General features: G+C 44.6%; 1 protein-coding gene across 1 annotated transcript in view; it reads right to left on the bottom strand.

Moving 5' to 3' along the window:
* Window positions 1-25,612, bottom strand: part of LOC115091935 (N-acetylated-alpha-linked acidic dipeptidase 2-like) — a 224,425-nt gene that overhangs the window by 135,880 nt on the left and 62,933 nt on the right. Inside the window, 3 exon segments of the mRNA XM_029602298.1 lie at window positions 10,480-10,573; window positions 15,313-15,499; window positions 18,792-18,917. Coding sequence (XP_029458158.1) covers window positions 10,480-10,573; window positions 15,313-15,499; window positions 18,792-18,917 — 407 coding nt within the window.

Below are 25,612 nucleotides of genomic sequence, written 5' to 3'. Positions count from 1 at the left end.
AATTCGATGCAATGCTTTACTGGGAGACAGTCAAGCCTATGTGCTGACCCGAACTGGCTTCCTTAAAAAAATTTTTTTTGGTTTTTTCGAGTTATATGGGAAGCCAGTTCGGGTCAGCACATAGGCTTGACTGTCTCCCAGTAAAGCATTGCATCAAATTGAAATGATTCACGATTTGTGAGAAGTATGCGGATGACATTTATTTATTTAAGGGTTTGTTGGTTTTTTTTAGAGTGAGATTCGTTGGGAAACATCATATCGGTTTACATGAAACAGGAAATGCATCCAGATCTATTTTGATTTGGGTGTTGCACACTGAGAAATGTTGGATAGATTAAGTGCACGCCTATTATCCAAGACTGGATGACCATATATTAATTAAAATTTAAGTGTGAGATATTATGGGTTAGGAAGCCTTCAATTAAATCCACCCCACCCTGCTAGTTATTGTTGATGTTAGTACATGTCAACTACAGCACAGGGGTGACTATGGATTCTAATTTTTCCATGAGGCAACATATATCAATTGTGAGATCCTCTTCTTTTTTTCCAGCTGTAATCTATGTCCTTAGCTCGGTAAAAAAAAAAACGACCTAGCGCCTGTAATCCATGCTACACTTATTACAAGAATTTTAGCAAAATAGGCGCTGTGACGCAATTGGGCCTCCCCCAGTTCTCTCCCAGTCTGCTCCAATTAAGTAGCAGACTGGGAAGAAACTTTCCCATCTCTAACCCTAGCCTTCCTACCTCTTCCCCTCTCTTCCCTGACCCCTAACCTAACACTACCTATCCCTAATCTTTTTATTTTATTACTTACTGCTCCCCGGGTACAGAAGTAATCTCCACGGGCCAGCAGGCTGCTGACGCGTGCTTCCCTGGGACAGTGGGTAATGGCGCTGTCCCGACCCACGCCCTCCGTGCCCAGACCACGCTCCCGGCCCGCCCCTTTTGCAAGGCCCGGCACTTCGGCACGTAACAGCGGTTATCGCTAATAAAGTGGCCACTTGTTTGAAAAAGTGCTTTTGGGATCTGGATGCTACCTGTAAGGTCATCCTTACCTTACACGTATTATACATATCTACAAGCCATGCCAGCACAGGGATGGCAGTCAGTCTGTGCAAGTCTGCCTGGTCCCAGCAGCCCTCTAGGCCCTCTGCTTTTCGCCTGTGGGCATTCTGAACAAGACACCACTCCCTCACTCCTCCTTCCTAGTTGTCACACAGCAGCTGACACTCTGTTCCAACAGTTACCAAGTGCACAGCGGTGTGCAAGGGAAAGGTAGGTTAGTATATAAGTGAAGCGCTTAAAGTGCTAAGCAAATCCTGTCCCCTAGGGTGACAGCTTCTATGTCTACGGTACATGATATGAGCAACTGAAAAGGAGGCTAAGCACACTAGAGACTGCAAAATGGGTCTCTCAAATAGGACTTCTGTCAGGCCTTAGGCAACTGCCAAGCAAATCAACTCCCCCCTCCCCACACACACACACATCCCTGCACTGGCTCCCTCCCTACATGCCACTAAACCCTCTTCATGCAAACCATTCATCTGCATCAGCCCAACAGCGATGGCATTAGGTGGTCCTTGCCACTCCATGTTCCTGCCTTCCCAGCATGGACAGCTTCTTAACACCCACTTCCTCCCTCCCTAAACTTGCAAGCCTCTGTGACAGCTTAAGCTCTGGGTAGCCTGCACACCCCCTAATAACTGGACTATTAGGCCCACTCCCAGTATTAAGTGGAAAAGTGTCCGGCACAGGGGGGGGGGATCGGCATGCATGACACGCAAATGTCAACTAATATGTACACGATACCTCTGCCCCTCTCTCAATGCTAAGTAGTTTTGAACACTCTGTTAAACATCGAAACTTTGTAAACCGTTGTGATGGTGAAACCGAACGACGATTTATAAACCTCAATAAATAAATACAATAAGTAAAAACTGTGAGCGTACTAGGGGAAATTTTAGAGTACAAGGCATGAGTCCACTCATGCTGCAGCCCATATGCTCAACTCTCAGAGGCGCCCCTTCTCAAGAGGGTAAGCACTCGATCCCCGCTACTCAAAAGCTGTGAGTGCAAAATGAATGCACACACACTGCCTGCTCTGGGTATGGATTGCTGTGGCAAGAGAGGGACTTCCGAGTGCAACTGCACCCCCAGCAACAGAGATTGACAGAGGTAACACAGCATGTCACTCACCGAGTCGCACACTGACACTTATCTATTGAGTACAGATGACCTGCAGCATTTTGTGCACCTACACTTAGGCAATGCGTATGTTCCTGGAATGTTTGTCATCAAACAACATTGATGTCTGTGGCAGCTTGTCCCTAACTGGCTAATGAGGTAGTCTGAGACCTTCCTCGGCACTGATTATCTATACCTGGCCACATAAAAAACATCTGTCAGAGGCATATATGATACCTACTTTGTCTGAGGTACTGACATGGGCCCCTCAAGGGCTTAGGTGGCACTAAATGCATGTCTGGCAAGAGACCAACACAGAAAGGCCATCAGCCATCATGGCAACCTCTGGGAGCAGTAGGCCTATACATTCAGCAATGTGTCCTGTTTAATACGGAGGCAGCTTGTAGGCTTATTAAGTCATCAGCTGACAACATTTTCTCTAGCCATAATGCTATACACGGAGCTGAGGGTAGGAGCACACCTGCTCTGCTCACCACTAACTGTAAAAGTCACTTACACCACACGAGGCACAGCCCAGAGGACAGTAGCTGTTCCTGATTCCCCACAAGTTGTGACAGGCATGTGGATTAGTAAGGGCCTGCAAGCAGGAAACTAGTGGAGTGACATTGGAAATGGAACTATCTGCAAGTTGTTTGGCACAGGAGTACTCAGCACCAGGACTGTATAGCTAAAAGCAAAATACTCTGCATATTTTCTGGGTACATACATACGTCCATACAGCTGCACCACATGACTGTTAGTGAGCCATAACGGCCAAGGGCCTTGTAGCACCCTGACATCTCCATATCTGAGTAAGGCTACCTGTGGCAGCTGAGTTGAACCCAGGAGGTTAAGACACACCTTACCATTGGCTTCTGTGATATCAACAATTGCTCAGGAGAGATGTGGGAGCTCTAAGAGTGCTTAGAAATTATATTGTGACTGTGACATCTCAGAGAACATTAGAAAATACAAATGAAGGCAGGACAGCATCTGATTCCCAGTCCTGCCTTCACAGAGCCGGACGTGCATCCTGGTATAGGTTCCCTGAGAAGGTAACGGAACCTACATGACATCACGACGGCCAAGAACTTCACCTTCTGTACATTATCATTTATAAATTGCATAAACAGGTGTAGTAGAGTGCATTTATGTATGGGTGCATGCAACCACCAAGAGGAATGCTAGATTGAAAGGACCTGTGCACATTGTGGCACATTACCCAAGGCTGTAAGGGAAGGCCTGCTACTAGAGCACTCTGAAGTCAGCCATAGCATTGCCAATTGACTTCTATTTTCAAGACAGGTAAATCCTGACCTGGTTTGGAACCCATTACATGTTGCGATTTCATCTGATTTCCCTATAGATTTTCTGAGCAAAACCAAGATTATTATCAACACTTACATGCATGGGGGTAAGACCAGAACTGGATCAACATGTCCTGTAAATCTGGATCCCAGTTGTAAAATGTAGTCAGCAGTGGCTCTGAAACTGGTGAGGCAGTGGTGTCAGCTGTGTCTTGGCATGACCATGTGACAGTAAGCCTACCCAGTACAGGTGTATAAGTTCACATGCAGATGTTTGTCAGCTAAGGAATGGGGCAGTAAAATGGGAAATTGTCACTGAAACTTTGAACTGTACCTGTACCTTCAGGCTGTGCCTTTAAGCTTCAGAGCTATTTGAGATTTACAACATTTCTAGAGCTGTAGCCATACCTCCCGGTATCAGGGATAGGGCACTGTGTGCAGGAAGATCACAACACTCCTGGTATTAGGGATAGGGCACTGCATGCAGGAAGATCACAACACTCCCAGTATCAGGGATATGGCACTGAATGCAGGAAGATCACAACACTCCCTGTATCAGGGATAGGGCACTGTGTGCAGGAAGATCACAACACTCCCTCTATCAGGGATAGGGCACTGAGTGCAGGAAGATCACAACACTCCCTGTATCAGGGATAGGGCACTGTGTGCAGGAAGATCACAACACTCCCTCTATCAGGGTTAGGGCACCGTGTGCAGGAAGATCACAACACTCCTGGTATTAGGGATAGGGCACTGCATGCAGGAAGATCACAACACTCCCAGTATCAGGGATATGGCACTGAGTGCAGGAAGATCACAACACTCCCTGTATCAGGGATAGGGCACTGTGTGCAGGAAGATCACAACACTCCCGGTATCAGGGTTAGGGCACCGTGTGCAGGAAGATCACAACACTCCTGGTATTAGGGATAGGGCACTGCATGCAGGAAGATCACAACACCCCTGGTATCAGGGATAGGGCACTGTGTGCAGGAAGATCACAACACTCCCAGTCTCAGGGATACGGCACTGCATACAGGAAGATCACAAGGGCACAAGTTCTAGTCACATTGACTGATCACATTACTTTTTTTGTCAAGCTACCAACCGTTTCCATTTCCCATCCCCCCAACCATCACCTCAGTGGGAACCTTGGTAACATCAATAAATAAGAGGGCAGCCAGCCAATAGGAATACATATTCATTCCTAAACTGACCTGAAAAGTGTCAATGTGTATCATTTTCTGTTAGTGCGCACTAACAATGGTTAGTGCACACTAACTCCCGGTTAGTGCGCACTAACCCGATTAACGATTTTTTAACGATAAATCGTTAGAATTCCTATTGTATCGTGTTCTTTAACGATTTAAGATGATTTTAAAATTATCGGATGATAATTTTAATCGTTGAAAAACGATTCACATCCCTAATGAGCATGTCTGTGAGAGTGAGTGAGTGTGTATTTGTGTAGGAAGAAGAGATCTGAGAGTGTATGTAGGTGAGCAGGAGAGTGCTGAGTACAAGTGAGCATGGGTGTGAAAGTGAGTGGGCATGTGTGTATGGAAGAGGGAGAGATGTGAGTGAGTGTTAGAGATGTGAATCGGAACCGGAATCAGTTCCGGTTCCGATTCACATCATTAAATTTTTTTGTGCGGCCCGATCGCGGTTTTGTTTATCGGCTGTGCCCGAGCCGATAAACAAAAAAACCCACCTGACCCTGTAAAACTGTTCCCTTAGCTTTCTCCACCCTCCCGAACCCCCCCAAAACTTTTTACAAGTACGTGGTGGTCCAGTGGAAATCCCGGGAGCGATCTCCCGCTCTTGGGGCCGTCGGCTGCCACTAATAAAAATGGCACCAATGGCCCTTTGCCCTTACCATGTGACAGGGTATCCGTGCCATTGGCCAGGCCCTGTCACATGGTAGGAGTAATGGACAGCTGGCGCCATCTTTAAAAATGGCACGGGCCATCCAGTGCTCCTACCATGTGACAGGGGCTGGCCAATGGCACAGATACCCTGCCACATGGTAAGGGCAAAGGGCCATCGGCACCATTTTGATTAGTGGCAGCCGATGGCCCGAGAGCGGGAGATGGCTCCCGGGACCCCCACTGGACCACCAGGTACTTGTAAAAAGTTTTGGGGGGGTTCAGGAGGGTGGGGGAAGCTAAGGGAACAGTTTTAAAGAGTCGGGGTGGGTTTAGGGATTGTTTTGGTGCGCCGTTTTTCCCGCTCTCCCCCAAAACGATAAGAGAACCCCAGGAACAAAATCGTGGGGTTCTCTTATCGGGAGCCCTCGATTTCTGACGATTTTGAAAATATCGTCCGATATTTTCAATCGTCCGAAGCCCGATTCACATTCCTAGTGCGTGTATGTATGTTGGTGGGAGAAAGGCAGAAGTAAAGGTGTAAATGGACATGTGAGAATGTGAGAGAATGAGCAGTGAAAGTAAGTGTGAACACGTAAGAGCAAATTTGTGAGCATTTGGTCCCACTGTGCAATTGCCGCCCCCCCCCTGCTAATCCATGGTAATCTCAGGGTGACTGTAAGTCAAAAGTTTCCCAGGTATGGCTGAGGCTCTCCATGCTCGAGGAGCACTGTGGTGGCATCACACTTGTGGCACTATCTCATCCACATGTAAGCGCTAGGATGAGGCCCGCTGGGGAGGGCCGGCAAGCTCCATAGCTCTATCTAGGCCACAAACTGTCGTGCCACACATGCCTCTTTTAGTGCCACTATCAGGAAGAACATATTATGGCAGCCACATGTATTTGATGTAATCTTTACTTTCACAATTGTTTTCAAGTATGGAGCTATGGAACTCCATCCCCTCAAATCTAAGAACAGAACCATGCATCTCAACTTTCAAAAAAAGACTAAAGACCTGGATATTCACACAAGCTTTCCCGGACGCCAATTGATAGAACACTGCCAAGCCACCCCTAATCTCCAACTCGATTAACTAATCTCCAAATACACCATGGTCATCCTTATCTTCTATCGTTTACCTGTGTGAATTTTAATAACCTTTCCTTTCTCTTCCTTCTCAGCCAAGTTCTTATCACCCTGTTATATGTAACTGCCTTTTCAACACCATTGTTATAGTTATGTTTACTATGCACCCCTGTTTTATGTGAACCAGCACGATGTGACTGCTGTCTCTAATGCCGGTATATAAAAATCTGAAATAAATAAATAAATAAATAAGTACAGTCTACTGCTCCAATGTCATGACAAATCCTGAATAGGTATACGTGTTTTCTGTTACACAGTGACCTACACAGAAAAACTGTGAGAGAAAGAAAGATAGCAGCGAGGAGAGCAGCAGCAGCTAACAGTTTACTGGGCTCCCTTCCATGGAAGGGGATGTGGTAGGTGAGGCCTATCAGACAAAGTAGCATTGTATAAGGTTTTGGCAAAGCTGGCTGCCATTCAGCGTGCTGTCCTCGGCTTGTGCGGGGACACATGGGGGATCTGGGGCAGATCCGGATATATCTCCATTCGTGGTCCATGCGTACAGCGAGATTTTGGAAGACACAGCAAAGCAGCATTATATCTGTAACTTTGGGTGGGGCATATATTAAAGCTCCACCTGTCTTGTCCAAACAGTGAAAGTGACTTTTGAGACCTCCGAAGGTGCTTTCAGTGATACAGCGGATAGCACATAAGGCTTTGTTGTACCTCATCTCTGCCAGCGTTTTGGGAATGGGGTGAGAAGCCAGGTCCTGCAACCATACCCAGAATCTCCTGCAGCAATGACAGATTTAAGCCATCAATCATAGCATTGTCACTTTCAGATCTGGCTGGCAAACCACAGCATCCTATAAGACTGCATAAGGTTGCCTGCACCTTTCCCTGTGTCTTAAAGGATGATTTGCCTAGCCTAAGTGCATGTCACATTGTTCTGGGCCAGTTTTGGGAACCTAACCTGCCAGTATATGTGCAGGTTAGCAGTAGCCAAAAGTAGCTCAGCTCTTCAGAACTACTAAATCGCATCTGGGTATTCCAACAATTGAGTGCCAGGCCCTCGCAACTGAGCTAAGAGTACTGGTGTGTAGCAGGCTTCCAACCTTGAAGCAATACATAAGAGCTGCCACACCTGTGTTCGCTGCAAAAACAATACCTCATGGTGTGATTGTGAATGTCCCTGCTGGCTCTGCAGTAGATCCTCCATAGAAACCAATTTGTGAGCCCTGACACAGGGAATATGCCAGACCACCAAACATGCACAGAACACTGCTTCTGGTTGAGGTGTGTGAGGGTCAAGACAAACTGTGGCCGACAATCTGGATGACGCTTCACTAACAGGCCACACATGATCATGCAGAACCAGCAAACTGGACACCTCAACCTTGGCATTAATCAGTGAGATTTTTATAGCTCCCATTGGGAGGATAGGAACAGGGCCATTTTGAAAATTAACACGTTGAAAGTGTATAGTGCCTGCTTACATATCAGGCTTTAGGGCCAGTGCATTGTTTGCTGTCACAAGATTTGCAGGCCTCTGCAGCATGGGGAGAAAAAGCCAGGCCCTGGGCCAATGGCCTACAGATGTAACTGTACACTTGTCATGGCAGAGATGCTTTTCCTCCCCCCCCCCCCAGCTACCCCCTCCCCATTTCCGTACCATATGCAACAAACACATAGCCAGAGATGGAATATAGAAAGAAGCATCTCTATTACTTACCAGCCAACTATCACCATACAGGCCATCCTCAAAACTTTCAAAGAGGCCCGATTGGCTAAGTATAAAGGAATCGTGTGCGGCTCCCGGGTACCTGGCCACCATGTCGAGGATGCGCATTTGTGCGTCAGAGACCACATGCACGTTGATGGAAGTGGAAGAGTTTTCTGTTGCAGAAGATCTCCTCCCTGTCACGGGGTGGAATGATGGCCACGTGAATGCAGTCGATAGCTCCCAGAACATTGGGAAAGTTTGCGAAGGCATAAAAACCTCTCTTTCAAGTTTCTTCAAGACCTGCCTGTCCCGAGGAAATGCAATGTAGCGATTAATGCGGTCAGAGACTGCTGTGATGACCTGGTCCAGACAGTGGGAGAAAGTGGTTTAAGACATTCCTCCCATGACCACTACTGTCATTTGGAAGGAGTCGGTTGTCATGAAATGCAGGGTGGCCAACAGTTTAGTGAGGTCAGGCACAGCATGGGTCCTTGCGGTGACTTTGATCCAAATCCCCTCAGATTTCTTCATATAATTCCAGGATAGCCCAGGAACTGAGGAGATACCTGCAAACCACATAGACCTCTGGCATGCCCAGCAAGGATGCTCGTGGAGGAAAGATGTGCTCCCTGTAGTCTTCCCCGCCGTGGTCACCTGCATGCCAGGCGCTGCCCTGGCCCCCGGCGTTAGGGCCTTATCATGTGTGTTGCAGCGTTATTGTGCACTATAAGGCCCTAACACAATTTGATAAATGACCCTGTAAATTTGTCCAAAAATAAAGGTAACACCTACAACTTGTTGTTTGACCTTTATTTCTCCCTGTCAGAAAAGATGTAAGGAGAACATGGACTAAAAGGTCAGCTGAGAGGATAGCGGTCGGCAACCTCCCCTGATCAGAGCTGGCAGGTTTCCTGCACTTTGAAATACCAATAAAGACGATATTGCAAGGCAACCAGAAAACAAATACAGTATATCTCTTCTCGGAGGCAGAGCAGAAGACATAGGAACAGAAAATTACAACTGTGGTGTGACTGATATTTATTTCTTTACATACATTAATCGCCTAACAAGATTAACCCATTGCTATCCTTGCCCATGTAAAACAAAATCTGCATAATTCTCATAAAGATCCAAAAAAAAGGTATCACAACCTGCAAAATATTCATCCTGATCTTTAAAGGAGGGATATTTATTTATTTATTTATTTAAAATTTTTATATACCGACATTCATCCAGGATATCATATCGGTTCACATTGTAACATAAACAGGCGCCAGGCATGGCGCTTTACATTGAACGATTAAAACATGTAAACAAGGTATTAAAAGGATATCTTATCTGGTTAAAAAAAAGTTACCAATGGGACTTTCTAAGAATTCCTTGCTCTGATGCTTTTCAATAGGAAACTGGACATCTTATCAAGTCTCTTAAGAACTTGAAATATTTCGGGTTGGATAAATAATAGGTATGCAAATCTGAGTATTACATGTAGTAGCAAAGTTCGGACTTTGGTACTCAGTTACCTCGTAGATAATTTTCAAGTGCAAACCTATTGCACCTTAATTACTACTAATGCTGTAAGCCAATCTGAGCATTAATTGGGAAGGTGAGCTTAAAAATTCAAATTATTTTTATTATTGTATATTATCTTGCATCTATTTGTGTGGCTGGGATTCCAGGGGAGAAACATCATGCACAGAATTAAAAAGGCAATTCTACGTGCACACTTATCTCTCCTGTCCCAAACCTCCCTCCTACACCCGGGAACACCTACTTGCTAAGCGGCTAAGTATAGCCATGCCGTGAAAGTACACAACTATGTTTAGCAGCTTTGCCTGCAGCAATTTTCACACCTGGGGATCTAAGGGCCTGATTCACCAAGCATTTTTCCCATTCTGTGTCTATGGGAAAATGCCTTGATGAATCAGGCCCTAGGTGTGTAACCCCATGGGTAAGTGCTTAAATCCCCCTTATTTACATATCTATTGTGCTCCGCTAATGGCAGGAACATTCTAAAAATATCCAATATTTTGTATAAAAAATTGAACATTGTAAAGATGCCCTCCCATCTGTAATGTCTTTCTGGAAACTCAGCTTAAAAAATCCTTCTACAATATAATCTTCAACTAAAAATTACAATTCCTGCATGTAATCTGCTTCGAAGTGCTTATAGGTGGAATATAAATAAATAAAATAAGCACACACTGGGTCCTGATTGATTTCAGAATGCGATCTACAGGCATAAAAAACATGGTGTTATGTGCGCACGCCTTCATGAAAATCATGCCCCAATCCTTGAGTCTACCTACCGCAAGAAAATCTCTGCATCACGATATCCAATAGGGTGAACTGGGATGCTAGGAATACCCACGCCTTCATCAGCATCGTATCTATAGGTATACTCTGGGGAAGAAAGAACACAGGAATAAGAGAAAAAGAAAAATTGTCAGCGACCGTCTTATTGTAATAACATAGTAACACAGCATACGACTGCAGAAAAAGATCAACTAGCCCATCCAGTTTTCCCAGTTGTTTTGGTCCACTTTGCCAAGAATACATTCCAGCTGCCAGCCTCAGAGCGTGACTGCCTACAAGACTTCCCTAATTATTTAAGAAAGTCTCTTTTGCCTTCTTGGGTAGAAGAGCATGAAATGATACCCCCCCCCCCCATGCTATCTGTATTTTGATCCAGACACATGCCATGAAGTACAGATGTTTACTTTCTTGTACACAATTGCAATCAATATAAAGACATAGAAAATGAGTTTGAATAATTTACACCTTCTGAATGGTTTTTTTTTCCTTTTCCTCACACAATAGATGCCAACACAGGATTCAAAACTGGATTCCAAAACATTTCCTAGGACATGGTTAGTGAACTGGAGTCCAGAGCCTTGAAACCTGAAGCCCATGCTACTATCCTTAGTGCGCTGCATACTGTATGATCTTCAGAAGTTTCTTAATCTCCCTGTGCTTAAACTTAGATTGAGAAATCTCTGGAGCAAAGAAATCACAGCCACATGAATTTCAACACAGTGGGGCTTACTTACAACAGGTTAGCACCAGGGGAAAGTAAGAAATGCAATTTACAGCCTGGTTCAGACTCTTTTAGAGTGGAAACAAAGATCTATTTATGAGCTGGCACTATGCAACCAAAGAGCGTCTTTTACTAATGCCCCTGATTTTAATATTAAAATCAAGGTGCATCAGGCAGGCATTAGCAGATTTACCCCCATATTGAGCCTTCCTAAACCTGATGGCACCTTGAAAACCATTTATAAAATCCTTGACTTTGAAAAAGAATCTTTTATTTCAAATTCATGGTTTGCATAGGGGCAGTTTTGTAGGCTTTCCATCATATCAGAAAACTGGTAGGAAAAATCCTATTTTCCCCACTGATCTCTAATCTTCCCTGCCACAATTGTGACTGCATAATTCTGCCCTACCCATCCATTAGTCAGCTGCCTAAATTAGCAGCAAGCACACCCCAGTGCTGTGCTGGACCACTCTAGCACCTGCCTCTGTAACTGAGCCCCTATGTACGTCTGTCCCTTAGTGATACACTTAAGAATTAGGTAAAATTCCCATGGTGCTATTTCTACACACGTTTTTGCTTGCACATCTTATGTGCTTTATTCGCCTTCCAGAAATTGTAGGAAAAGAAGAGCTGGATCAGAATTATGGGTGCATACAGACTTTTTTTGAAATTGTTGGCTCTGCTTTTGCCCAATTCTTGAATCTAATCCTAAATAAATTAGGATGCTGTTGTCCAAATTCTCATGAGAACTCTATGCAGGCAGAACCAAGATGACTGCAGTAGACAGATGCCTTTTTTTGGCAGCTTCTGCTTGATATGCTAAAAACTCTTCCTGTAAAATATATTAGTTTACTTTTTACATCCTTCTGTGGAGAATTTGTGATAGGCTAAATGGAGGAGTCTATGGACGCTTTTGTGACCTGGATTGAGACTGAATAATCAACTGGTGCTTTTTTCCTGCTTGTAGGAGACTTATCAGCACAGTAGCAGGACCTTTCACTGGGTGGGAGATGAGACTGCCTCTAAATTTCAAGGTTATTAACTGGGAATTGAATTAGAATTGTAAGGGTGACTTTATAAGAAATTACACTGAAGGTATTTTTACTAGGATTTGAATTAAACTTGTAAAGGTATTCTGCTTTGGGAATGATAGGGTAACAGCTGATTATTCGTTGTTAATTGGCAAGTGGTGGGGCCGGACCTTTCACTGGATAGGTGCTAAGACTGTAAATTTCAAGGGTATTTACTGGGATTTTAATGAAACTTGTGTAACACTCAATTACAAATCACTTACTTTTCTGTCACCCCTATTCAGACAGTGAGCACGGTTGTGTCTGAAGGGTGCAATGTGTGTGTGTGAAAATCGGTTATGAGGAAATTAATTGATTTGGACATTGTTTTATTAATTTACACTAACTAGAGAATACAGCAGGGTCAGGATCAATCGCATGACAACCCCCCCCCCCCCCCCCTCGTGGACTGTTTGTCGCTGAAAGGAGAGGGACAAAGTGTCTATCATGAGCAAATATTACAGCGCCCCGGCTATACTTGCAAGGGTGGCTTTGTGGGGTATTGCATTTACTCTGGAGGTCTTTTTACTAGGATTGTTCCTCCCTAGGAGTATTGCACACCACCCAGTATAGGTGGAAAAATTCCTTCCCTTTGCAAAATTTTCTGCCTGATTAAGGGGTCTCTATATATATCAAAGCACATTTTGGCTAATGTGCATGTGAATACATACATTGCATAATACACAGGTGCTAATGTGATGTTAGCAACCCTGGAAATGGCCACCTATTTAAATAGGAAATGCTATGGTATTAAGCCTATTACTTATTACCATGGTATTTAAAAAGTTGTGTTAAATTTACCACAGCAGCCATGTTACAGAAGTAAATATAATTGCACCCCGAGACGTGTAGTTGACAGCGTGATAATAGACAATAAGTGGGAAGAAGCCCTCCTCACCTGCGGACACCCAACCCACCCAGTTCCCGCTCCCTCCTGAAATGTCCAACCCTGCCACTCGCCTCAGCCGCCACCACTGCCTCCTGTCCCCTCCCCGGGACCAGAGAAACGACAGGAGAGTGTCCTGCCTCGCTCCTGACACGTCTGCTAGCTCTTGCCAGAATGGCAGCCTTGCTCCTTCGTATTTTGAATTGTGAGGACATCTGGTGGGATGGGATTCCTGTTTTTGAGAAGGAGGGTGGGTGGTCCCCCTCCTCTACCCCGTACCGGGTCCCCTGCCACCTTCACTAATTGGGCCCCCCTCTCCCGTTCAGTTAATGCAGGCCGCAGAAAGTGCTGCTGTGCTAAAAGGGTCACATTCGGGTTAACGCTGCCATTTTAACTCAGTCGCGTTCTGCTTATAATTAGTTTAGCAAATAACTGCATTAAATGTGGTTCTAAGAAACTTTAGCACATAGACCCCTATGTTACCGACTGCTATACTTTATCCAGCTCAAGGAAGGGTTATACCTTCAGAGAGGCAGCATATATTTTCATGGATTACAATATAATGGTAAAAGACTATTTGTTAGGGAACTGAAGCAATTAAAGAGGTTTGGGAAGTGGGTAAACGTGTCCAATGTTCTTTTATGAGACTCATCATCTAAGTCTGACCTTCACAGATCTACCGGACTCCCTGCACAGGCAATCGTCCTGTTATTCAATCCTAGTTTTGAGACTGGACATTTGAATTTGGCAGTTACTATTGTTTTTGGTTTTTTTTTTGCTCTCTGTTGAATTTTCCCAATGTCGCATTTTCAAAGATATTTTTCGTTAGAATCAGATAGCTGCAGGCATCTAACATAGGACTGTGAAATGACGGCACTCGCTTTTATAGTAAACATGTTGGAAGGGAAAACTGAATCAGCCAAGCACATCAGAACCTTTTTTTTAGGAGCTGCATTAACCTGCTACGGCAAAGATTATGCTCTCCATGGTGGAAAACCTTGACAAGCGCACAAATATTTGCTTCCAAACAAGCACATCTTTCTCTGCCCTGCCCGCTTCTCACCACACCCCCATGTCAAATTATACTACATAATAACAGGATTTAGCTATTAATTCTGAAAATGATGATCCTCTTCAACTCTCAGAAAGTTCAAACCTTCATTAAGTTTTATTTACTTGCACATTAATACAATGCTCTAACCAGGGTGCTTAACAACAAATTACACACAGGTACTACAAGTCCCTGCCTACAAAAGCTTACAGTTGAAATAGGTACCTGAGACAATGGAAGATAAAATAGCTGGCACAAGAAGTAGCAAAAGGAGTATCTGGATTTAAACCTGTCTTTTTTATATCCAGTTCTTTATGCTCACTAGAGGTCACTCAAGAAAAGCTAACATTCATTAACCTTGCAAAAATATCTGCTCAGCTACTTTGTTGCTTGAAGCTGGCTTTCAGACTGGCTATGAAATTTAACGATCTGCAGAGGATATCTTACAACCAGAATTTCTTTAGTTTAAGAAGAGGGTTATATATAATGGGGCAGATTTTAAAACCTGCACGCGGGCGCAGATTTGTTCACGCAACCCGGCGCAAACAAATCTACGCCCGATTTTATAACATGTGCACGCAGCCGCGCGCATGTTATAAAATCCAGGGTCGGTGCGCGCAAAGGGGTGCACAAGTGTGCAACTTGCCCGTGCCGAGCCGCGCAGCCTGCCTCCATGAAATCGGAGTGGCCTCGGAGGGAACTTTCCTTCCACCCCCCCCCCCTGCACCTCCCCCTTCCTTCCCCTACCTAACCCGCCCCCCAGCCCTATCTAAACCCCCCCAATACCTTTGTTGAAGAAGTTATGCCTGCCTCCCGGCAGGCGTAACTTACGCACGCCGGCTGACAGCCGGCCCACGATCCCAGGCACAGCGGCAAATGGCCGCTGTGCGTGGAGGCTCAGGCCACGCCCCCACCCCCAGACCGCCCACGCCCCGGCCCTTTTTGCAAGGCCCGGGACATACGCGCGTCCCGGGGCTTGCGTGCGCCACCGAGCCTATGCAAGATAGCTTGGCGCGCACAGGGGCAGCTTGGGGTAGCTTTTCGGGGGTTACGGGCGTATCCCTTTGAAAATCTACCCCAATGAGTGTTGTCACTCACCTTTTGCAGGATAGCCTGGAGTAAGAGGGTCCCCGGCACCATTCAAATTTAGCACATTACCACGTTGGGCTCCTCCTCCAGGAAGGTTCCAGCCATCTGGATAGGGTTCTACCCCAGGGGCACAGTAATCACTTGGGTCTGAGTACAGGATGATTCCTTTGGCACCAGCCTGAATGGCATTCTTAACCTAAAAGAGATATGAACGGTTGTAAGAAATCAATTTGAACAGTGGGGACAGATTTAAAGATCTAAATATGTATACCCTAGAGGTAAGGCAAAATAGGGGCGATGTTATAGAGGTGTGTAAGTGCCTCCAAGGTTTCCATGCATAGATGGCAGGCCTCTTTCAGTGGGAAGGAGGTTTTAGAATGAAGGGTCATGGGATGAGGGTGAAAGGAGGTAGTCTCAGGAGTAATCTTAGGAAATGTTTCTTTACAGAGACGGTGGTGGATGCATGGAACGGCCTCCCAATGAAGGTTGTGGAGACAAAAACAGTATCTAAATTCATGAAAGAATGGAGTAAAAACAGGGGTTCTCTGAGGGAATGATAGGAATTGTAAAGCTAAATTAGTTGGGCAGATGGACACACTAAATGGGTCATATGATCTTTCTCTGCCGTCATATTTCTATGTTTCTAATATGATGAAAGACACAAATATCCTTCAAAGGAATATGCTACTGACGTCTATTGTACAGTAGACTTCTTAGTATAGGCAAACATATAGGCATAGCAAGCTTTTGGGGTGTGCAACCCATACAACCGTACAGAATGCTGTGACTAAGGGGACGCCACTATGAGGTAGCACATTTTATACATCAGATTGGGCCCCCTGCCCTCTTCCTATCGCATGCGATAGTTTGATAAATCCTGGCCTTAGCCGGATAAACTTATCCGACTGACTTTGGAGGCATATTCAATAGTGCAGCCACAATATTGAATATAGCCAGCTATCTTACAGGGTCATTTATCAAAATGCGTTAGGCCGTTAGGGTCCTAACGCCCACGATAATGCATGCCTTATTTATCACATCATGAGATATGAATGCAAATTTTTTGTCAAAAGGGAGGAGTTTGGACAGAGTTTATGAAAATGAGAGGCATTAACACAGAGAGAGAGAGACTAAGACTGGAAGGGGTAGATTTTAAAAGATGCGCGCACGCACTTCCTGGCGTTAAAACATGGACGTGCTGATTTTATAACTTGCGTGCTCCAACACGTGCATGTTATAAAATCCCATAGCCGCACGCACATGCGCACGGAATTTTATAATCCGCGCATGAAAGGAGGGGGACTACTTTATAAGATTACACGTGGCAACGCAATTGGTCCTCCCCGAGTTCCCTCCCACTCCACTCCAATTAAGGAGCGGAGTGGGAGGGAACCTCCCTACCCCCCTACTCATACTCCTTCCCTCTCCTCTCCTCCCCACCCCTAAACCTTGTCTTCTACCTCTTCTTTTTTTTGTTTCGTTGCTTGCTGCTCCATTGGAGCAGAAGCAGCTTGCACGCCCCAGCCGACTGCCGGCGAGCGCTTCCCTAACACAGCAGCAAATGGCCGCTGTACCGGCTGCCTCCAGCCCTGCCCCTCCCTGTCCCCAGTCTGCCCCTTTCTCTGGGCCCGGCACTTCGGTGCATATGGGGGTTACGCACGTGGCCGGGCCCCTTTGAAAATGCGCATGGCACATGCAAGGCCCAGCCATGCATGTAACCCCCGGGATTTACACACGCCGGGCATTTAAAATCTACCCGTAAGGCTTCCATATTAGTCAACTATTTATACCACTGTAGGAGAGTCAACAAGTAACTCAAAGTGAGGTTTAGTGGTGGATTCATGTGAAATTTATAGCATTTTGATGAATCTAGACCTTAATTAGCTAGCTAACTTTAGGACAGCTCTTTGACTTGACTAGACTTATCCAGCTAACTCAACCGATTCATTCTGAATATTGGAGTTAGCAGGCTAACTGAACTCCACCCAGTTACGCCCCTGGATCACCCCTAATTTATCTGGCTAAATTCTAGCCACTTAGAATTTAGCTAGATGAGGGCTGAATATAGACAGTTAAGCCACTTAGATGGATAACTATTATGGACTTCCTATATTTCTAAGGTCAGCACTGGCATGGTGGTGGTGGGGGAATGAGGAGAGTGCTGAGGTCAGGGAGAGAGAGAACGTGTGCCATTGCTGCTAATCCATGTCAATCCAATGTAGGGGAGGGGAGAGTGTGTGTGTGTGTGTGGGGGGGGGGGGGGTCTTCTCCTTCTCCCCCCCCCACCAAGTCTGACTACTTTATCCTTTGCCCCTAAGTAGCCCCACCTTGATCTGCCCACTGCCCACCCACAACTTATCCAGCTATTTATTTAGTCAAATATGTGACTTATCTGGCTAAGTAGCAGCTGCTGAACCTAGCTTTTTGTTTTGTAACAGGATGTGTGTATACTATTGTAACCCACATAATATTGTAGATAGGTGGGTTATACATTTAGAAATAAATAAAATACATAAAAGAAGCTCTTCTACTGAGTGCCTCCGTGCTGTTGCTAGCACTGCACAGCTGCCACTGTAGTGTGTTTATTTATTTATTTTATTTAGACATTTTATATCCTGTCGTCCCAAATGAAGATCACAACGGTTTACAAAAGTAACATTCATACAACAGATCAACACAACAGGGATTAATATAAATCTACTGTGATTTTCTAATACATATTGAGGTCTAGGACAGAAGGTTTGTACTACACTAGATCTATTTCAACAGTTTTCACATAATAGTAAGTGAGTTGTCTTAAGATACTTACAATCTCTTGTTACTTATTATGTTATGTGTTGTGTTTAGATAGTAACTAGTAACACAGTGACATGGAAGATGATGGCGCAAGTCACGCGCCCAGGCTGCCCAGTGGTCTTCCTGACACCAGTTCCAGCTCCAGCTCTCCTCCACCTTCCCATGTCTTCCTCCCAACCTCTCAACCCTGTTAGATCAACCAGGGGAGTGCAGGAAGAAAGAAGGGAGCAAAGCAGAAGGAAGAGGGCGCGTGATGCCCTTTCCCCCTCAGTTTGCTGCCAAGACTAGATGAAGCCGAGAGGAGATGAGGTGAGCGTATCTGAAGGGGAAGGTGGAATGGAGCGAGGGGAGGGGCTGACCATTTCTTGTGATAGTTGGCAATGATAGCCTTTTATTCTGGCCCTACTATACATTCTAAAATACTGTAACCTGTAAGATGTACAGTTTTTTTTCTTTCCCATTTTCTAGTTGCAGCAGATTAGCTCATTACTTATGAGCTTGGCAACCGAAACTGCAGTGGATTTCTTTGACCTAGCACATGCTCAGCAACATATATCACGCACCCAGGGGGGTTGCCGACTAAATCATGTAGTAAAGAAATGTGCAGCAGATAATTTATAACAACCTCAAGTCGTGTTTCTCCAGGAATTCTAATGCTACAAATCTTTTTAAGAGCAGACATAATACATTACTTTGTTTCCTCTGAAGATCTTCCCATATCTGGCAATGACTATCTTTCCAGAACAGTTGATTCCCATCGCCCGCTCCAGCTGAAAAAAGTCTTCTGTACGGGCATAATTCACATACACAATGTCTCCCTGTCAGGGAAGGAAGAAATGCTGAACATTTAGAGTCTCCAATACAGGGACAGATATTTCAAATGGCACCAACATATGACTATTATTATCCTGATATGCATTTGTTTTTTTTGCTTTTAAGATTTAATTTTAATATGGAAAATGTTTGCATAGCATCACTCTGTGTACTAAATTACAAGGATTATGCTACACATAATGCGCTTTGGGAAGAAAAACGGGTACTGCCAGCCCAGTGCCTCGGTGGAAGTGGAGCAGACTATAATTCCCTTTATGTTGGTCTTCCATCCAACACACTTAGATCATTGCAATTTGATGAAAACGTAGCAACTCGCATTTTATCCGGCACAGATTCCAGAAACACATTACTCCAGTTCTGCATTCATGCCCCTGGCTTCTCATAAACTCACACATTCAATTTACTGTAAATAAGCAGTCATCAGTCATAACCTGTTAAAAAAAAAACACAAATTCTCCTTGGATAAATTCAACATACACGGTTTGAGTAAACTGGGTTTTGCATGTGTAATTGCACTTTATCCGTTTTACCTGCGTTAAGTGGATTTAATGCGAGTTAATGGACTTTTGAAAATTGCTATAACAGTATGTTACATTTACATGTGTAACTGTTGAAAATTCACTGTAACAATTTATACCCTTTCATAGACTTTTTGATTTCTAGTCAGTTTGCTTGCACAGAACAGCAATTACTACCCTTAACAGAAGGCATGGGATTAGTACCCTCAATCAATAGACTTGATGTTTTTGGTACAACTGTTACATCACTCCCTGTTTCAACAACGGGGGGGGAGGGAGGTGGAAGGGGAACTGGATATGGACAACAACAAACATGGGCCCTGACTGTCTGGGGTAATGACATGTAGATATATGGGAAAAAGCACAGGACAGCTTCTACGGCTAAGTCCCAAAGCAAAGAATATCAAGTAGCATTGTCTGAATTATCAAGAAGGCTCCTCACCCAGTAAAAATGTTGCCAGCAGTCATTTGTTATGGGTTTGACACTTGATTGTAAATATTACTACTCATATTATAAGGCATGGAGCAGCAGTTACTATCACAAGCTTGCTGGATACACTAGATGGGCCATCTGGTGCTTTTCTGTCATCATTACTATATTACTATTTGACATTCCATCACCCCAAGCTGTACACTTGGTGGAGATGCATGAGAGAGCTTTTTCCACAACCTGGCCTAAGCTGTGGAATGCCTTGCCGTCTTATGTCCATAGAACAAAAGAAACCAAGGCATTTAAGACAACGTTAAAACTTTTCTGTTTAAGCCTTTGAAACAGCTGACTAATGTAATCTTTCCTCCTAATTCTTGATGGTCCTCTTGTAGTTCGCTTTGAATGTCAGTTTGACTTGTTTGCAGTTTTATTTTAGTTATATATACTGTATCTATTTTATGTATGTTACTTTGTACCCCATCCCAAACTTTGGAAGGTGTGTGTTAAGAAATATTTTTAAATAAAGAAAGAAAATAAATGTGGAAACTTCTTGATTTCCTTCCCAGATTGGGGGCTTCTGCTGAGGATGCTATGGAGGCAGCATTCATAGCTCCTATGGTTATTGTTAAAGGTGATAATCAAAGGCCAGATATGGAACCTATGAATCAAAGTCCTGGAAGGAGCCCTGGTACCTGGATCCTGGTCTCAAGACTATGGATCTAATGACCAGACTAGGACTATTGGGAGGGGCTGTCTATTAAATTGAGGAAAAATCCCTGTGTAGTTGTGAATAAAGGGTTATGGTACCAGAGTCTTAGCACTGGTTGGAAGAAAAAGGGGAAAAGAGTAACTACCAGGCCAAAAGTAGAAAAGGGATAGTGTCTCTTACATTGTCTGTTAGCAGGTTTCTCAGCACTTGCTCCTTCATAAAACCTGACCCTTGGAATACCTAGCACTGAATTTGGTTGCATATCAACCAAACAAAAAGCACCACAAGGGAGAAGTGAAAGCCATACTCATCCATGGATTTTCAAGTGCTTGACCGTATTAAAAATGACCTCAGCCAGTGCAAATTAAGCCCCTTTTGGGGCACCTAGGTACGAAGACTTGAGGCCTTTCCTCCTAGATATCTGAGCATCAAAAAAATTTCCTGGGTTCATTTCACAACTTTAGATTTACTTTGGAGGCTGGGGTCGAGTATGGAGCAGTAAAAGACTATATGGAAAGGATGGTCTACATTTGTCAGTAGCAGGAAAGAGGGTGCTATTTGAGAAATTCAGATCATATATTACCAAACATTTAAACTAAAGAATGGGGGTGGCAGGAGACAGCCAATAAAAGGGACAGGCTTCTGACTCAATAGGAAGAACTGGACAGAGATCTGGTTGAAGACATCCAAAAGTTGGGAAAGAAGAGAGAAGTGTTGATTGTTGGAGATTTTAACTTGCCAGACATAGACTGGAGAATCCCTTCTGCAGAATCTACCAGAAGTAGAGAGAGATAGTGGATGCCCTGCAAGGGGTTCTCTTCAAACCAATTTTAATGGAACTCACCAGGGAGGGAGTTATACTCAACCTTGTGCTCACTAACGGGGATAATGCCTCTAATGTCCAGGTGGGTGCCCACCTCAGCACCAGTGATCAACAAATGGTATGGTTTGATATAACAAATAACATATGGAGAAGTCACACGAAGACCTGAATAATTTCAAAACTACAGACTTTGTCGAAATGAAGAAGTACCTGGAAGTAGAAATTGAAGACTGAGAGGAAATGAGAGAGGTGGAACAACAGTGGGCCAAACTCAAAGGAGCAATTACAAGAGCAACAAATCTATATGTTAGAAAAGTAAACAAAAGTAAGAGAAATAAGAAACCAATCTGGTTCTCAAAGGAGGTGGCTGATAAAATAAAGGCAAAAAGAACAGCGTTCAAAAAAATATAAAGGGTCTCAAAATGAAGAACACAGGGATGAATATCTAGTGAAACTGAGGAAGATGAAGAAAGAAATCAAGAAAGCAAAAAGTCAGGCAGAAGTAGGATTGCCAAAGAGGTAAAGCGAGGTGACAAAACATTTTTTCAGATATATCAGAGAAAGGAGAAAGATCCAAAGTGGTATAGTGAAATTAAAAGGAGACAAAGATCAATGGGGGGAGAGTGACAAAGAAATGGCCGGGACTTCCGGGTGATGACATCACCAGCAGGAGAGCCTGGAGATTGAGCTCCACGGTCCCCCTCCAAGTTTCCCCCGCTAACATTCTAAAAAAGGTGACGTTTCCACGGCAATCTGGCTCGGGAGGGCTCCTGAAGGGACCCAGCTCATCATGAAGACATTTTGGTACACTGCGGGCAGCAAATGATTGTGGCCGGTGCACTCTGAAAAGAAGCGTGGCAAGACCAGGCCAAAATGGCGGCTGCTACCACGACTTACCCCCACTGACACCAAAAAATCATAGTAATAAGATTCGAGTGGCGCTTTGGAGCGATTCTGACTGGGAGGGTCTCTGCCAGATGAATGCCTTTGAAGGAGGACTGCTGCAGCGCCGAAGGTAACAGGTGGCTGTGACTGGTGGTAAGCGGGGCAGAGCACAATACAATGTGGCCAAGATGGCGGCCGCCAGAGTATGTTTCCTCTATTAAGTAATTCCAGTAATTAGCACAGCAATCTGGGATATTTCTGCCTGGGACAGCCTCTGAGGGGTCTGGACTGGAAAAAAAAAAAAAAAATTTGCCGGGTGAAACGCGAGTGGTCAGAGATCATGGCTGGGGGAAGTGGAGTAGAACGTGACCCCACCTGGCTGAGATGGAGTCCGCCCTTTTGTGTTTTCTTACTAATTAAACGTGCAGTTTAGTGCCTTTCCAGTGGTTCTATCAAGGGAGGTGCCTGGAAAGTACGGGTGCATAGCAGCGAGTTCAACGTGCCATGGGTGGTATGAGACAGCAGCCAACACGGAGTGGCGTGAGCGGTGACAAAGCACGGTTAAGATGGCGGCCACAACCGACGGCACCAAGATGTTGGCAGCGGTATTGGATGAGGTGTTTCAGCAGATCTCTCAAAGCATCTCTGCTGCATTGGATGCACAATTAATTAAGATCCAGGCTTCTATGGATGACCTAAAGGGGACATTGGAAGGACAGGCGAAGCAGCTGGATCAGGAGGAACAGGTGCTTTCTGACTATGGGGTCTGGCTGGCAGATTCTGAGAGGCATGTGGCGATGCTCCAGGCCCAGCAAAAAGATCTATTGGATAAGCTTGAAGACCAAGAGAATAGAGGTAGAAGAAATAATCTTAAAATCATTGGTCTTCCGGAATCAAATCTCTATATGCCCAAAATCCAGACATAAGGCTCAATGAGCTGCAGTTTCGAATTCTTCACCTGACCTTCTATGATGATGTTCGTCGGTTCCGGATGGGCCTTACTGACTCCCCCTATGTATTAAATGCGGCCTGGAGGAGGGCACTTTATTACATCGTTTATTGAACTGTTCAAAGCTCACACAGTTTTGGGCAGAAGTGATGGCTACTATTGCTCGCTGTACAGGGATGGCAACTCAGATATCTGGCAAGTCCCTGATGACTCACCCTTTTCTGACACTTTTACCGGCACTTACTCTACGGTAAAGTTTGGGAGAGTTGCCGTCCTGCTGGCATGCTGCATGATCTTATCGATGTGGGTGGAACCTGCAACATTTCCCGCTATTGCAGCCTGGCAAAATCAGATGGCTATATCCATGCAAATCGAATGGATGGACTGTATGGCTGGTAATCGCAAATGAGATAAGCATAATGAGGGCTCTTGGCAAGCGTTTTTTGTAATCCTCCTTAAGGAAACCCAAACTGGTTTGTTGGAGATCAGCTATGGTGTATCTTGGCAATGAATTCCCTGGTCTCGGGGGGGAGTGGAGCAGGCGGGTGTTGTGGATGTGGTGGCTGGATGGAGGTATGTTTGGGGGAATGGGATAAATGCAGGGTTGGATGTCTGAGCTGGGGGAATGTGGTGAAGGCTCAAGAATGAGGAGGGGGGAAGTATCAGGGAGATAAAAAAAAAATACAGGCAGCGAGAATTGCACTATATCCATGTATCTGTTCACTGTACATCAACTGCTGGTCTTGTGTGTACACCTGGTTGATGTCATATTAAGCCATGTTGGCCCTAGTTGTATAATAATGTTATTTGATGTATAGATGCATATTCTTGCTTCTAATAAAAATTATTTTGAAAAAAAAAAAAGAAATGGCTGAAATATTAAACAATGACTTCAGTTTGGTGTTCACTAAAGAAGACCCTAAAGAACAGCCATCACTAGTTGACAAGACTGGTTGGGGAGGAGTAGACAACACTCCATTTACAGAAGAGAATGTATGGGAAGAGCTAGGAAAACTGAAAGTGGACAAAACCATGGGACCGGATGAGATACATCCCAGGATATTGAAGGAGCTCAGAGATGTGCTGGCTAGTCTGCAGAAGGACCTGTGCAATAGATCACTGGAAACAGAAATGGTGCCTCAAGATTGAAGACGAGCAGAGGTGGTCCCGCTTCAGAAGAGTGGGAGCAGAGAGGAGACTGGAAGCTACAGGCCGGTTAGTCTCACCTCAGTGGTGGGAAAATTAATGAAGAAGGAAAGGATAGTGAACTATCTACAATCCAGTGGGTTGCTCGACCCGAGGCAGCATGGAGTCACCAGGGGAAGGTCTTGTTAGACAAATCTGATTGATTTTTTTGATCGGGTGGCTAAAGAATTGGATCGAGAAAGAGCACTCTACGTGATCTACTTGGATTTCAGCAAAGCTTTTGATACAGTCCCGTAAAGGAGGCTTATGAATAAAATGAGAAGCTTGGGAGTGAGCGTCAAGATGTTGGAGTGGATTACAAACTGGTTGACAGATAGAAGGCAGATTGAGATGGAAAATGGAACCTACTCTAAAGAGAGAACAGAGCTAAGCGGAATGCTGCAATGATGGGTGTTGAAACTGGTTCTGTTCAATGTCTTTGTGAGTGACATTGCGGAAGGGATAGAAGGTAAAGTTTATCTATTTGAGTATGATACTAAGATTTGCAACAGAGTGGACATGCTGGAAGAAGTAGAGTGAATGAGACGTGATTTAAGGAAGGTTGAACGGTGGTCAAAGATATGGCAGCTGAGATTCAATGCCAAGAAGTACAGAGTCATGCATCGGGGGTGTGGTAATCCAAAAGAGCTGTACGTGATGGGGGGTGAAGGGCTGCTGTGCACGGAGCAAGAGAGGGACCTTGGGTTTACAGTGTCTAGAAAACTGAATAAGGTGAAGCAATGTGACAAGGCAATAGCTAAAGCCAGAAGAATGCTGCATAGAGAGAGGAATAACCAGGAAGAAAAAGGAGGTGATAATGCCCTTGTGCAAGTCCTTGGTGAGGCCTCACCTGGAGTATTGTGTTACGTTCTGGAGACCATATCTCAAGAGAGACAGAGACAGGATGGAGGCTCTCCAGAGAAGGGCGACAAAAATGGTAGAGGGTCTCTATCAAATGACTTATGAGGAGAGGTTGATGGACTTAAATATGTATACCCTGGAAGAAAAGAGGTGCAGGGGAGCTATGTTACAGATCTTCAGATACCTGAAAGGTTTTAATGATGCACAATCAACAAATCTTCCCCACTGGAAAAAAATTAGTAGAACTAGGGGTCACAAAATGAAACTCCAAGGAGGAAGACTCAGAACAAACATCAGGAAATATTTCTTCACGGAGAGG

Source organism: Rhinatrema bivittatum, chromosome 5 (assembly GCF_901001135.1).
Source record: "Rhinatrema bivittatum chromosome 5, aRhiBiv1.1, whole genome shotgun sequence".
NCBI classification, from domain to species: domain Eukaryota; kingdom Metazoa; phylum Chordata; class Amphibia; order Gymnophiona; family Rhinatrematidae; genus Rhinatrema; species Rhinatrema bivittatum.
Note: the sequence above shows the minus strand (reverse complement) of the source record. Positions and strands in the feature narration are given on the sequence as shown.